We start from the raw sequence: 16369 nt of genomic DNA on the forward strand, positions 1-16369 counted from the left end.
CAGATAAGCAGCAGCTGGATATGGAGAACAGTGAGGGTCTTTTGCTATAATTCCTGACATAAACCATCCACTGATCTTCCTAGTTGAAAATATTTTAAGTAAAAAAATTCATTGAATACACTTAACCTACCAAACATCATAGCCTAGCTTAGCCTACCTTAAACATGCTCAGAACATCTCCACTATCCTGCAGAATCTTCTGACATGAACCTCATCTAAAGATTTATTTACTTATGGGTACAAGAGCTGGGGGTTAAGGCCAGAGGTGCGGGGGTTGAGAGGATTCACTAGAGATAGAGTGGGGAGGAAAACAGGCAGATTGACTGAAATACACTGGGGGAGCAGCGGACCAGACAGGAGAGGTCTGCTGCACCATGTGGGTTAGCTCCCTGACTGGTGATCAATTCATGCTGCAGTGGCTGTGAATAGCTTCATAAGTGATGAGACTTAACCCCTTGTGCCACCAGGGAAGCCCTGGACCTTATGTGTAATAAAGTGCTAAATAGCTCATATAACTTACTAATGCTATACTAAAAGTGATAAATAAAACATTCTAATTCAAAAGTGGAAGTACATTTTCTACTGAATGCATTTTGCTTTCTTACCATTGTAAAGTGAAGAAATCCTGAGTGGAGCCATTATAAATAGGATACACTCAGTAGTTTCAAGTTTACTTGCCTGTTTCCTAAATTTTGGAGTCTAGAGAACTGACTGAAGAGTGTAGTATTTACCTGTATTTGTAGATAACTGAAGAGTATAGTTGTGTTTACCTGCACTTGTGTTCACAGGATTTATATTGTATAATGAAGGAAGAATGTGGCTCCCACCATTCCCAATGTGTCCCTTGCACAGGCGGGTTCTGCTTCCTCAATGAGTTGGAGATTTGGGCACCTCTGATTTTTGCTGCACCATGAAACAGGTAGTGGCTTGACTTAGTACACATCTGAAGGACTCTTGTTCAACACTTGTGGAATAGTTTTTGAAAGGAGGGAAATCGTTGAGTGAGACATAGAAGTCTCTATGTTTAGTAGGATGAAATGTGTAGCAGGTGGGTCCTGCTCTGCTAAAGAACTTGGTTAACCTGATAAATAGTTTGTCTTGCCACACAAGGGTATCCCATGGGGTATTTACATTGTATAAACTTATAAACAACCAAGTCAGTGGTCCGTCCTTCTTCTTTCCATTTATTTCACATCCCCCTCCCCATCTTTTCCCTTTCTTTCAACTTTACTTGGGGATTTAGTTTTAGGATAAATGATATATTTAAATTAGGGGTCAGGAGAGTAAACACTTCCTAGAATTGTGGACTAGGTACAGTCTAACTATGAGAGAGAGAGAAAAACCAAGAACTCTGTCCATGTGAAACAAATGATGAGCATGACCCAGCAAAGAGTAAGAAAAATCAAAATAAACCATGATATGTGGAGTATTTGATAGTATAAGTGTGTGTGTATTTATTTCTTCCAAAAAATCATTTAGATTTTTGCATTGTGATAAAATAAATGAGTTTTGCTGTTTTAAACCTATTTTAAGTGTACAGTTCAGTGGCAGAAAGTACACTGGCAGTCTGTTGTAACTCTCGCAGAACATTTTCATTACCCCAAACAGAAATTCTGTACCCTTAAACAACTCTCCTGTTGCTGGTAAACTCTATTCTATTTTCTGTCTTGGCAAATTTGCTTATTTTGATACCTCATATTAAGTTGGAATCATATAATTTTTGTCTTTTTGTGTCTGGTTGATTTCATTTGCATAATGTTCTCAAAGCTCACCTGTGTAGTAGCCTGTCAGAATTTCATTCCTTTTTAAGGCTGAGTAATGTTCTATTGTGTGTGTGTGTGTGTGTGTGTGTGTGTGTATACACCACAATTTGTTTATCCATTCATCTGTTGAGGGTCACTAGAGTTTTCCCCACTTCTTGGCTATTGTGAATAATACTGCTATGAATAGGTGTAAAGTTATCTATTTGAGCCCCTGCTTTCACTTCTTTTGACTATATATCCAGAAATGGAATTGCTGGATCCTATAGTAATTCAGTGTTTAACTTTTAGAGAAACTGCTAAACTGTTTTTCATTTGTATAGTTTCTCACCAGCAACTTGCAAGGGTTCTGTTTTTCCATGTCCTCACCACTTGTTACTTTCCTTTTTTAAAAAAATATTTATTTATTTGTTTGTTTGTTTGTTTATACATACAAGCACTGGGTACAGTCAGAAGTGCGGGAGGGTGAGAGAATTCACCAGAGCCAAAGCGGGGAGCAGAGCAGGCAGAAGAACCGAAGTACACTGCTGAGGGGAGCAGCGGGTGGCAGGAGAGGTCTGCGCGCCATGCGGGACCCTCCCCAGCCAGCTGGGGATGGAACCGGCGCTGCAGAGGCTGCGGGCAGCTTCGCAACCCAGCGTTCAACCGCTGCGCCACCGGGGAAGCCCTACTTTCCATTTTTTGCATTATAGCCATCCTAATGGGTGTGTCAAAAATATATTGACATTTATTCTGATGAATGTTGGATGACTCAGAAGTGCTAGTTAGCATTATGAGAACCCAGTTCCCTCAAGTTACAGGGAACAGTGGCCTAAGTCAGTGGCAAATGATAAGGGAGCTGCAGGGATTCTGGCAGTCATATATGGTATCTGCATACTCATAACACCTTTTCATCTATAAAGCAGGTTTTTTTAAAGAAAGGATATATTATGCATACAAGAACTGGGGTACAGGCCAGAGGTGCGGGGTGGGGGTGGTAGTGAGAGGATTCACCAGAGATAGAGTGGGGAACAGTACAGGTAGTTTGACTGAAATACACTGCTGGGGGCAGCAGCCCGTGAGACAGAAGAGGTCTGCTGGGCCACATGCGTTAGCTCCCTGGCCAGGGATTGAACTCATGCTGCGATGACTACAGATGACTTCATAGTGATGAGGCCCAAGAAGGTTTTTTTATGTCAACTTTTCTTTATACATGGACTCTCAAGGATCAGCTGAAATACTCAGGTTTAGAACTGGCACAATTAGGAGCTCTTGGATACCTGTGAGCTGCCTGGGGCACACTTGGAAACTGTTGGGTTTGGCTTTAGGTTTGGATTTGTGATTTGAACTATCTGAGGGATGAGTTTTTGTAAGAAGCCCTTTAACCTTTCCTATCATCTTACTCTACCTTTAGCTTTGTCTTATATACACAGTAAGCCTCAATATAGCTTCAAACAGAAAACCCTAAACAGCTAGGTTAGTACCTGGTGGAAGAGCTTAAGCCTGTGACTGTCTTTGGGTGTCTCACTACTGCTCACACATATTATTTACTCCTTCTCATTGCTTCAGAGAGGTGGTTCTTTCACTAGAGTAGTTTTCTGGGCTTAGGAGAAGTTGTTGAATATTTTTTAATAAGCCCAGGTACAGAAAATCTATGGATAAATATTATATCTGATGAACCACAATCTTCTCTCCCTTGAAAAACTCACAAAATTATATTGGGAACTTGTAAGTGAGCTTTCTGAGTAAAAGAAAGTAAAAGGGGAATTAATTTAGCCTTTCCCCTGTTTTTTTGAGTTTTGTTTTGTCCTTTGCGGAGAAACACTAGTCCTGAGGTCAGCTTGAGGGGAGGTTGGGAGATTTTATGATCAAATAAGTTTGGGAAATGATACTTTGTTGACCTGTTGGTGATTTATAAACACTCATCAGCATGCAGCACTTTGTTTCCAAGAAGCCCCACCATAACGGCAGTGTAATAGTTTTGTTTAATGTGGTGTTTTCCCAGCTCATAACCCTTAACCATGTAACATTAATTTGAACGCATATTTCTTAGGCCACAGATTGGGAAACTAGATCATACGTGGTCTACTTTTTATCAAAGCTTTGGGTAAAATATGGATAATCTTAAACTGAAAGAAGTGTGAAGACATTCTGAAAAGCAAGTTCTTCCTCAGTGTTCCTGGGCCATTGAAGTATTAATGTACCCTTTGTGTATTGCTCCCTGCTATAAGATACAGTTTGGGAGTAGTGTATCATTGTGGAAAATTCCAGGTAGTGGTAATTGCTGTTGAAGCCTTTATTCTTTTTTTCTTTCCACTTTTGGATGGGGAATTTTATTTTCCGTGGCTGTTTAACAATAAATGTTTGGAACGGTACCAAGGACTTCTAGAAAATGGGTGTAGAACATTGGGAATGAGGATAGTTTGTTGTGAATTTGGGTATTAACTTTAGAGACTAGGACAGTTTATAAGTGAAAAGAGGTCCTATTGCGTGGGGGTAGAATTGCCCTCCCCTCCATCCTATTTGCAGTTACCTGAGAAGTAGGAGAAGCAACTAAGGACCTTTAACTATCTCAGGTGAATGAGCTCAGCTTTTCACATGGTGGATACTTTCTCTGAGAACTGGTGTCTTTAAAACATTCAGCCTCGCTGCCAACATCTGGCAGAGTTTTGAGCTAAAGTAGCTGTGTGATAAAAGAAAGCATTGGCAAATAGACATATTGATAATAATCACCCTTAAGATTTATTGCTACAGGGCCTCCCCGGTGGCGCAGTGGTTGAGTGCTGGGTTGGGAAGCTGCCCGCGGCCTCTGCGGCGCTGGTTCGATCCCCAGCTGCTCCCGGCCACTGGAGGAGGGTCCCACATGGCGCTAAGGCCTCTCCTGCCGCCCGCTGCTCCCCTCAGCAGTGTGCTTCGGTCCTTCTGCCTGCTCTGCTCCCTGCTCTGGCTCTGGTGAATTCTCTCACCCACCCGCGCCTCTGGCTGTACCCAGTGCTTGTATAAATAAATAAATAAAATAAATAAATAAATAAATAAATCTTTAAAAAAAAAAAAGATTTATTGCTACAACCTAATTTTGTGTCTCATTCAATTATTACAACATCCCTATAGTTTAGGGAGAATAATTGTAATTCCTCCAATCTGGGAGCTCAGGCATAAATTTAAGTAACTAATGCTCTAATTCACAAGGCTGTTTAGTTTTAATTATGGGACCAAAACTGGAACCCAGGTTTTTGTCTCCCAACAAGTATGTACGTATTTTTCTAACTAGATGGGCTAATAAAGTTAGTTTTGGTGCCAAGGGTTGAAATACAATTTTAGATAAATACTTGTATTTGTATGGAAGATTTATGGATTAGAAAATTTGGTAGCCAGGATAGAGTAGCATTGCTCTCTTCTAGAGTTGGGAAAAATGAGACCTAGAAAAATTGATTTACGCAGTGTTGTATAGTTTGCAAGAAAGAACAGCAACTAGAACTTGGCCCACTTTTTGGTTCTTTTTTCCCTGGTAAACCAAGTGGTTGGTAGATGGTGTCTTCAGTAGATGACAGTAAATTCATGTTGAATAGAACTCTGTCTCTTTTTGAATCTTCAGTCCTATTGCAGATAAGGTAAATTTCAGGTAGAAAGTCACATTTTTCTCCCAGATCCAGGTTGTATGTCAGAATTACACTCGTCTATTTTGTGGAATGCGTGATTTGAATTATTTGCCTAATTGAGAGTCTAAGTAATAGGTCTGGAAAAGGGGACTGACCATGTTTTTCATGGGACTTGGGAAGAGTTAGGATTGAACTGCCTATCAGCAGTAAGACCAAGGCATGAGGCCCCATAAGAAGAAACTGGGCCAGAAATGACCTTTGGCTGGAGCAGGAATCACCCGACTCAACACTATAGCACGGGATTAAGATGTAGAATTTATTCTGTTTGTAGACCCAGATTAAGCACTTGATAGTGTTTTCTAGGCTAGACTACAAGTTAGGAAGGACAACTCAGCAGAGGCGAGAACCCAGCAAAGACCAGGAAATACAAAAGGTACAAAAAATACAAACGGTAGTCAATTTACTATTCTAAGTAAGTAGAACAACTGTTGAGTCCCTTATGACCATCTCTTATATGTCCAGCAAAGACCTTAAAAGAGGTCTTTGAAATTATAGTAAAGTACTCCTCTAGCCCAGAGAATTTGTTAACTACAGAGGGCAACTAAGCTTAAACCGACTCTTTACATCAAACTAAAAAGCAATACTGCATTTAGACTGAACAAGAGCAAGACATTCAGTATAGGACAGGGGTTATCAAATTTTAGAGTGGCTCCAACTCATTGGAGGGCTTGTTAAAATACATTACTGGGTCTCACTGCCGGACTATCTCTGTTAGTACCTCTGCGGTTCACAATTTTGCATTTCTAGCAAATTTCCAGGTTGATGTGATGCTGATGTTGCTAGTCCCAGTGTCACACTTTAGTACCACTTATCTACGGAAAGAAGATGAAGTGGGTATAGCAGTTTAGTTTTGCTTTAAGGCCATCATACAGGAGGGAAAAGGAAACTAACATTTAAATTAAGACCCAGTGCCAGGTGATTTCCAGTCATTGTTTAATTTAACCCTGAAACTGCTCTACCAAGTAGTCCTCCTTATTTCTCCCATGCAGATGTTAAAAACCACTGGACTAATTATTTCAGTGACAGTTTTCACTTGTGACTCAAAGAATAATGTTGCATATGCCATTAGGAATATGATTTTATTTAATATAGCAAATATGTTTAAATTTCACTGTTGACTATGATGTATTCATTATCCTATAGATTTATAACTGGTTAAAATGTAGATTAATTTAGCATAATGATTATATGGATGGATGAAATGTAATCCATTGTTTCCTTATACAGAACATAAAGTGAATGGGCGCTTTAACATTAAGTATAATACATCTTTCAGATCACGGAAAAAGAAAGGTCTGTGAATTTTATCAGGGTGTTTTTTTAAAAAAAGTTGCCAATGGTGACTAACCAACTCTATTTTAGAAACTACGGAGAAATGGTGAATTTCAGCACAGACCGAATTCTTGATATTGCAACCACCAAACTTACTCCTTTAAAGCGTTCTTTGTTAAAAGTGAAAATCAAAATCAACAAGCAACTATAAATCAGAGACACACTGGTCGAGGGGAGGGGGTGCGGGGAGGGCAGGGAAAGGAAGGACTACAGTCAAAATAAGGGGTGGGGGTGCAATTTTATGGGGAATATAACCAAAATGAAAATGCATACATTGTGCAAAGATGAAAAAAGATGTAAGAATTATATAAAATAAAATATTTAAATTAAAAAATGAAAAAATTAAAAATAAAATAGGACTAGGACCACAAAAAAAAATAATAAAGTGTTCTTTGTTAATATGTTTTTGAAAGGTCAACTTGTTTTTCATGGAGTGCAGTGAAGTTACTTTGTGTTGTTGTTTGACAGATTTGCACAGAATTGTTAAAAAAAAACAAAAACAAAAAACAGCAGAGATCCAAGCAGTTGAATTGAAGTTATATTGGGAAAACCTGCCATTTATTGTGAAAATCATCTTTGATCTTGAAATTAAAAGTAAAGCTGGAAAGGACTTTACAGACAAGAATAAAAAGAAGTTTGGAATCAGACTCACAGGATCTGGGCTTGGAAATGCCTCAGGTAATTTAAGCAGAGTAGGTGTAAAGTTTTCTATTTTCCCACTGCAGAAAGTCACTATTTGTTCTGTAAGTTCTCTGAATTTTAACACAACTTGATATGCTCTTTAAAATGTTTTACTTCTCATCTCAGCTAGTTTTAAGTACATGTCCTTTTTTCATTGTTTGTATTTTCTTCTTTGCTACATACAGTTTTGAAGTTCAATGGCTTGATATAGGGGAAACGGTGAATGGAAAGTTAGTCATAGGTGGACAGATCTGCTAGTTTTATGGGGGCTAAACCAACTCCCTTGAAAATTCACAGAAATCCCATTTCCATTCTTCTGTCTTCTTCCTATTTCCCCACTGCTTCCTTCCATTTATGCCTGTTAAGTAATTAAGAGGAAATGGTGAGGGACTCCAGTCTCTCTCTCTCTCTCTTTCACACACACACACACACACACTCTCTCTCTCTCTCTCTCTCTCTCTCTCTCTCTCTCTCTCTCTCTCTCTCTATCTCAGAACCTAAGAATGATTATATATAGGTTATATCTATTTATATAATTATATCTATGTTATGTAACTACTTTGAATTGATACTTTTGGTTTAAGGGGTCCTTGCAACAGTAAATGAAACCTGTTTATTCCACCTTCCAGTGGTTAGCTTTTCCCCTCCCCTCTCTTGTGCAGTGCTGAGGAGAAACTGAGAAATAATGAGAGGGCACAGGTGGCTATATATGGGGTCAGGCAGAGCTATTGCTCAAGCACCGGAAATCAACTTGCTGGACTGTGTGGTGACTCAGAGGCAGACAGTGGAGGCAAAGAAAGGGGATTTGCTAGCTAATATTAAAAAGACCAGTGATCTATGTCTATCCCTATCTCTGCGGTAAGTGGCCTGCATATACCAGTTAGATTTTTTTCCTGTTCAAGGTATAATTTGCTATTTATTAAATACTTGAATTCAGAAACATAAAGCCCTGTTTTCTCAGGCTAAAATTTTTTAGGAAGAAAGATCTTGCAGCCTGATGAGAATGGGGAAAATAAGGGAAAGAAAAGAATGGAGTGGGAAGTGCCATTGAAGAAAAGCATCATGAGAAAGTATGTGAAAAGGCAGTCTGTGGTAGGTAGAAGATTATATAATAGGGAAATACAAGCAAATAGACTAATAATTTTTAAGTTAAAGCAGAAACTTGAGGAAGGCCAAAAAGGCAAAGAGGAAGTTGTTCTTTTTCATTGTCTTCCTTCAGACATTTGGATTTCACAGTGAGGGCTTTCACTTGTTTGTTCCACTTAAGACCCACTGTCTCTACTCCAGAATGATTTGTGTAGATGTTGAAAGGAAAGAGCAATGGAGAGTAAACAAGAGGGAACATTATCTCAGGATGCTGAAGTCTTTTTTCCCATTGTTTGTTATAAAATGAATTTCACCCTTTATAGGGATCAGGATTAAGACTACCATGCTCATGCTCAAATCACCATTCTGGCCCAAAAGAGTTTTGGATATTTTGTTGATCCCACTCCCGTCACCTTTCTAGAGTCTTCTGTTGAACTCTACAGATGCCCAGTGTCTTCTAGCTTGTTTTGGGAGATAAGATGTTGAACTCAGGACTACAGAGCAAGACTGACTTGCTACCTCTGCAAGTCCGAGGAAATGGCAGGGCATCCTCCATTTCTTGAAGTTAGAATAGAGAGTGTTTGTTGTTAGAGATGGATTTGAAGAAATTCTGTGTAGCTAAATACAAGTGCTCGTTAGGTACTGTACCCTGACTGTTGGCTAAATAAGCTTTGGTTTTTTAGAAGTTAGGTATTATGAACAATTGCCACTCTATTTCTTTATCTTAACACATCTTAGCACACAGTTGAATGCTATTAAATCTCTTAAATGTACTAAACAGTTGAAAAAACACAGACATGTTTTCTGAATATAACATTTTAGGAAGGGTGAGAGTGAGGTTTTGTTCTTGAGGGGGTCTTTAACTTTCTAAAATTAAAACCACTCTGTTATAGCCTAGTGTAAGCGGAATGGATCCGCCTTTTGGGGATGCCTTTCGAAGCCACACCTTTTCAGAACAGACTCTGATGAGCACAGATCTCTTAGCAAACAGTTCAGATCCAGATTTCATGTATGAACTGGTAAGTAACGTTTTCTTGTATTCTGCATTAATTGGGGTACATGGTGTAGTAGAATTTTATTTTTAAATGCCTGAAAAGGCCAAATTTGAGTCTTGTGATTGCCAGTTTAGTAATTTTAGAAGGATGTATGAATGCACTGAAGACTGTAAGAAGAAAGGTTAAGCATTTTTAAGTCTATTTTTTAATGATGAGTATGTGAAGTTCTCTTTTCAAAAAATCTTAACTGCTAATGGATTTAAGCTGGAAAATTTGGAAATGATAACATTAAGCACGATGTATGACACAGAGACAGAAGTAGGGATTCCAGGCAATATCTGAATATACTTATTTATTCTTGAGGTCAGTAGACATTAAGATTCCTAAGAAAAGATTTAAAATTTTTTAATTATATACAACTTAAGCAACACAGAAGTATAATAACTGGAAAACTAAAGAACAAATATTTGTTAATTTATGAAAAATCATTGAATTGTCTGAGTTTTATAGCATGTAAGATACTACAATGACATGCACATGCACAAGTACAAACAAAATAAAAAGCCCAAACAAATGCAAAAATCAAAATAGAAAAAAAAATAAACTACAAAATTGAAAACTTCCTCATTTCCTTCCTGAGTTTCCCTCTTCAAATCTTTTTACCAAGGGTAACTACTAGCAGAATTTTTTAATGAATATATAAATATATGCTAAGTATTCTATAACTTACTCTTTTTAACATAAATAATGTATGTTGAGCAGGCGTTCATGTTAGTTCATGAGAGCTTAAATGCGTTCAAAAGAATTAAAATTGAAAATCGTGACTGCATACATAACCTAATTGACATTTTAATTCAATCTCTATTCATGAGGAATATTTTATGACCCATACCTAAAAGTTGTTACAAGGTCTTACAAAAGATCTCATCCTTTTGTGGCTGAGTTCCAACTCATTTTGGATTGCTCTTTTCACCTGTAAGTTCTCACTTAAGAAGACAGATTCTTCTGTGATGAAGGTAGGCCTTCATTGTTTGCTTTATAACTGAAGCTTGTATCTAAGGCAATCCTCAAGTCCGTCTAAGTAAAAAATTGGGAAATGTAAACTTTTTTAAGGCAGAGTGTTTAATAATAAAGCTTAAGAGCTCTTGATCAATGGAAGTGAGGATGAAGGTGAATATTTCTTTTCTAATGTGGTGTGTGATTTTTTTTTTTGAACCTTTCTCAGGATAGAGAGATGAACTACCAACAGAATCCTAGAGACAACTTCCTTTCTTTGGAGGACTGCAAAGACATTGAAAATTTGGAGTCTTTCACAGATGTCCTGGATAGTGAGGGTACTTTAACCTCAAACTGGGAACAGTGGGACACATACTGTGAAGACTTAACAAAGTACACCAAGCTAACCAGCTGTGACATCTGGGGAACAAAAGAAGTGGATTACCTGGGTCTCGATGATTTTTCTAGTCCTTACCAAGATGAAGAAGTCATAAGTAAAACTCCCACTTTGGCTCAGCTTAATAGTGAGGACTCTCAGTCTGTTTCTGATTCCCTTTATTACCCTGATTCACTTTTCAGTGTCAAACAAAATCCCTTGCCCTCTTCATTCCCTGGTAAAAAGATCACGAGCAGAGCAGCTGCCCCTGTGTGTTCTTCTAAGACTCTTCAGGCTGAGGTCCCTTTGTCAGACTGTGTCCAAAAAGCAAGTAAACCCACTTCAAGCACACAAATCATGATGAAGACCAACATGTGTCATAATGAAAAGGTGAACTTTCATGTTGAATGTAAGGACTATGTAAAAAAGGCAAAGGTAAAGATCAGCCCAGTGCAGCAGAGCCGACCCTTGTTGAGCCAGATTCACACAGATGCAGCAAAGGAGAACACCTGCTACTGTGGGGCCGTAGCAAAGAGACCAGAGAAAAAAGGGATGGAGCCTCTGCAGGGTCATGCCACGCCGGCTTTGCCTTTTAAAGAAACCCAAGAACTATTACTCAGTCCCTTGCCCCAGGAGGGTCCTGGATCAATTGCAGTGGGAGAGAGTAGCAGCCTTTCTGCCAGCACATCAGTCTCAGATTCATCCCAGAAAAAAGAAGAGCACAATTACTCCCTTTTTGTCTCTGACAACTTGGGTGAACAGCCAACCAAATGCAGTCCTGAAGAAGAGGAGGAGGATGAAGAGGATGTTGATGATGAGGACCATGATGAAGGATTTGGTAGTGAGCATGAACTTTCTGAAAATGAGGAGGAGGAAGAAGAGGAAGAGGATTATGAAGATGACAAGGATGATGATATTAGTGACACATTCTCTGAACCAGGTATTGTAATGCTCAGATGCTTAACAAACTGATCTCTCTCCTATAATCTTGAAATTGAAAGCTTGGCTTTGGGAGCTAAATGACTTGATGTCTTGGCTTAGATATGTAATTGCTTTTTTTCTATTTAGACAGTTCTGAAATAATTACTTTTGTTCATAGAGTGGTTCATATGCTGATTCCTTGAGGGCTGCTTCTTAAATTATTTTATATTAAATCACCTAATTTGTCATTTTCTTGAGTGATTGTGCAAAGATGCCAAGGATTGACTGGTTGAAAAAATATTCCTGTTTCTGCATGTGTCCTGCTGTTATGGTTGTGGTAAGAGTCCCTAAAATGGTGAACCAAGTGCTAATGGTTTATATTACTCTTGCCTATAGTTACCAAAACCTACTTAATAAATAATGTAAAAGACAGCTTTTTCTTTGTGTCTGCTGCATCTTTCATTTGTACAGTATGTTTCCATTTAAGGAAAATACTGGCTTTTATTTATTGGACATGAAGGAGACTGCTTTATTTATGTATACTGCATATAAGTAAAAGAAGAGAACTAGTTCGCTTCATCATTTACATACTTGGGCTATTGCCACTGTTGGCATGTGCAGTTTATTTGTGAAAGTGGTACTGCTGTGTGGTCCATGGTTAAAATGTACAAAGAAGTGGAGATTTTCAATTTAAGCCAGTTATTTTCTTCAGAAATAAGGTTGATCTTATAATTTCTATATTAAAAAACGTAACTTATTTTTCAAAATTCTTAAATTGTCAAGGAACTCTTATGACTGCAGGATTTTCTGATAGTATAAATATGATCTTTAATTTTCAGAAAGGTTTTTTTTTTTTTAAAGATTTATTTTATTTGTACAAGAACTGGTGTACAGGCCAGATGTGTGGGAGGGTGAGAGAATTCACCAGAGACAGAGCGGGGATCAGAACAGGCAGACTGATGAAATACACTGCTGAGGGGAGCAGCGGGCAAGACAGGAGAGGTCCGCTCACCATGTGGGTTGCTCCGAGGCCGGTGGGAATCGAACCGGCGTTGCAGAGGCTGCGGACAGCTTCACAGTGCTGCACTCAACCACCTGCGCCACCAGGGAGGCCCTTCAGAAAGGCTTTTAAGGCATAGTAGCTATATTGTAACCAGTGAAGCTCTCTGATAGCGAAAGACTTTTTTTTTAGTGAAATCTTTCTGTTACAGTAAAGCTTAGAATTATATATTTGATATAACCAAGTTGTTTGCCTTGGTGGAGTAAGGAAAAGGTATTTAAGTTTAAGGTAAGGAACAGGGTTTATGCCTTTGGTTTATTTCAGAACTCTGTGTAGTCTAAATAGAGCTATTGTCTTTTCTACTTAACAGGAAAATTTTCTCTTAGCAAATTAGTAAAATTTGCTTTTTTATTTCAATTAAGTAGTCTTTGTTGCCTGTGGTAAGTTGGTTAAATAGCTCCCTACCATGGGAAGACCAGAGGGCTGTCCCTGAGTGATCCCTAGAGTCTAACAGATGAGCCCTATTGTTTTGAGTCTCATTTTTAGGGTTAGGGGTAGGAGGACAGAGGAAGGCTATGACAAGGAGGAGATGGGTAATAACCGGGATGCATGGGGAAGGAGATGCCTTTACCAGCTGGTGCTTAACGGAATGTAAAAATCAGAGGCAGTTGGTAAATTGTACCATCATCAGCCAAGGCCAATAAGGACCATACAGTCTACCCCATCTCTGCTTTGACTTCCATTTCAAAATCATCCTTCATCTTTTGACTTGGTTTCACCTGGATAAATGTGTTTAGTGGTGAGTAGATCCGTGAAGAGAGAACACTTGGTAAGCTGACCCTCATTTCCATTTTCTCAGTGGGAAGGAGTCAGTGTTATAGTTGGCATTGTCTGTGAGGCCATGTTCTCTTGTCTTGTCCCTGTAGGAGAACCCTGATGTGTGAGTTTGTTGTTTGGTGTTAAGCAACAACACAGCTTTAAAACAATGCATTTCGTTAGCTGGTAATTGATAGGGTAAAGAGCTCCTCTTGGTATTATTTAACAATGCTAAATATTTAAATTACATTTAGTTCACTCCTAGTTGACTTGAAGGAAAGTCAACTTTCCTTGGACAGTACTACTTTGACAATTCTCACAAATATGAATGAATGACATTCCTTACCCACAAAATCAACACAATTTTCTGGTATTACTTGGGCTTTATTCACATTTACTAAAGGAAATTTTCCTTTTTCTTGGAAGAAAGAGCTAAACAAGTGACTTTAGGAGTGCAGAATGAATTACTGGTGAGAAGTTGGAAGGAATTCTTTGAAGCAGAAAAATAGGGATAGTTACAGCTTTTTCAGCGTGCTAGTTTTAGAAGGCTGATTGATTTAATTTGCTAGTTTACAAAGGCCTTCTTGTGATGACTAGCTCCCTTGATTCTGTTTCTTGGCACTTAGCTGCAACAGTGCCTGAGCCTGCAACACTCCAGGAAAGGTAGAAAATGGAGTTTCAGTCCTTATTCTAGAACTGGCTTTTAATAGAGCCTATTCTGTAGACAAACTACAATTGTTTGTAGTCATGGAATTACATGGTTTTGAGACTAAGAATTGGGTATCAACAATGAAAGTTTTTTTTTTTTTGTAATTCCTACTAAACAGTTTCACAGTTGACTTTGCTAACTTAATGGCAGTTGTCTCCACTAATCAAAGATGTGTAATTTGGATTTTAGGCAGTAAATACAGCTGTTTTCATTCCTTTTGATAACCATGTCAGGAAGAAATGACTCAGTTCAGTATGGCGATTTATCAAATGAAAAGGGAAACTGGGAAATGTTGAATTAAACAAGTCATTGATTTGTTAGAAAATATTTTTTGATTGCCTACTTTCGTGTCAGGCACTGTGTGCATTAGGTATTGACTATACAGAGATGAACAAAATAGGCATAACCCTTGTCTTTGTAGAACTTAGAGTCGAGTGGGTTTGTATATTGCTATGAATTCTCAGTCTTTTAATATGGCTATGTGTGCTATTACTTTGCAATAAAATGCAGAATGAAATGTTTCTTAAAACTTATTGATGACAGAACTCACTTGGAGATGAAGGCATGTGTTCCTCATAACATACTTCGAGAAGTGTTTCATTGCCTTAAATGCTAGACCAGTAATCTGGAAATACAGTTTCCTGCATTCTACTGAGTACAGTAGTCTGCCTCTGTGTGTGTGTGTGTGTGTGTTACAGTGAATGTATTTGTATACAATTATAAAATGTTAATGTATTAGGCCAAAGAAAACTGATATCCTTTAAGTACTTTTTGAAATGTACTTTTTTGGAAAAAGACTGATATAAATAAGTAAAACTGATGTAACTAATTGGGTGGGACAGAAGAACCCAAAATCTTCATGACTCTGAGTTTAACAGAGAATATATGTGGAATAATATTTTATATACACACACACACGCATGCGCGCGCGTGCACACACACACATCCATTTAGACCATTTAACTGAATTAAACTCAGAAAGTGGAAAGCTCAACTGGGGCTGCATTTTTTTTTAAAGATTTATTTATTTATTTATACAAGCACTGGGTATAGTCAGAAGCGTGGGAGGGCGAGAGAATTCACCAGAGCCAGAGTGGGGAGCAGAGCAGGCAGAAGGACCGAAGTACACTGCTGAGGGGAGCAGCGGGCGGCAGGAGAGGTCTGCGTGCCATGTGGGACCCTCCTCCGGTGGCCGGGGAGCAGCCGGGGATCGAACTGGCGCTGCAGAGGCTGCGGGCAGCTTTGCAACCCAGTGCTCAACCGCTGCGCCACGAGGGAGGCCCTGGGGCTGCATTTGAGTCATGAGGCCTCAGCCAGTCCCAGCTCTGCCAAGTCACTTAGAGCCTCCATGAGTGTATTTCTTTGTGAAAATGGGGTTAATAACCTTGTCTGCAAGTTCTAAGAATTCTCAATTGCAATGTCTGAAAGTGAAATATATAAATACATTAAGTGAGAGGGATAGTATTTTGCCATAAATCCAGGCCACATGAGAAGAGTTGCTGTTTAAGGGTGAATATCAGATAAAGCAATGGGAAGAAGATGAATGTTTCCCTTCCGCTTTATACTGGGACACATATGTTGGACATATATATTGGACATTGACTTAAATAACTTAAATGTGGGACACGTATATTGGACATTGACTGAAAGTTGGAAGTGTTTTGGTTGGTACATCTGCCTGTATCCAGCTAAGCTAGGGTAATCTCTGTGAACCAGTGTTCCCATAATCTGTAATTTTTGCTTGACTTGGTCTCATTGGCCATTTCTGGTGACATAGTACCCCCGCACCTTTTCTAAAGCTAACATGATAGTTGAAACAAGGTAAGAACCTCTTATTTGAAATGAAACATTAGCACAAGTAAGTAAGCCAAAACTACTGTTTTATGTATCTAACATAATTTAAGAAATTGGAATTCTAGAAATGATTGTGTCACTCAACTTGTGCATCATTTCTTAAGAACCTGAAGTTCACTGTCAGACTGTTTACCATACATATTGTTTTAAAATACAATGTGCATTCTAATGCTGTTAATGCCAGCAATACTGCAAAAGCTTGTCT

General features: G+C 38.7%; 1 protein-coding gene across 1 annotated transcript in view; it reads left to right on the plus strand.

Moving 5' to 3' along the window:
* CREBRF (CREB3 regulatory factor) overlaps positions 1–16369 on the plus strand; it is a gene marked incomplete at both ends in the record, with an annotated part of 46138 nt that overhangs the window by 12808 nt on the left and 16961 nt on the right. Inside the window, 5 exons of the mRNA XM_084242367.1 lie at positions 6146–6232; positions 7199–7408; positions 8388–8503; positions 9391–9516; positions 10718–11804. Coding sequence (XP_084098493.1) covers positions 6146–6232; positions 7199–7408; positions 8388–8503; positions 9391–9516; positions 10718–11804 — 1626 coding nt within the window. The remainder of the gene's footprint in view (positions 1–6145; positions 6233–7198; positions 7409–8387; positions 8504–9390; positions 9517–10717; positions 11805–16369) is intronic.

Source organism: Talpa europaea, assembly GCF_964194135.1.
Source record: "Talpa europaea genome assembly, chromosome: 9".
In the NCBI taxonomy this organism is placed as follows: domain Eukaryota; kingdom Metazoa; phylum Chordata; class Mammalia; order Eulipotyphla; family Talpidae; genus Talpa; species Talpa europaea.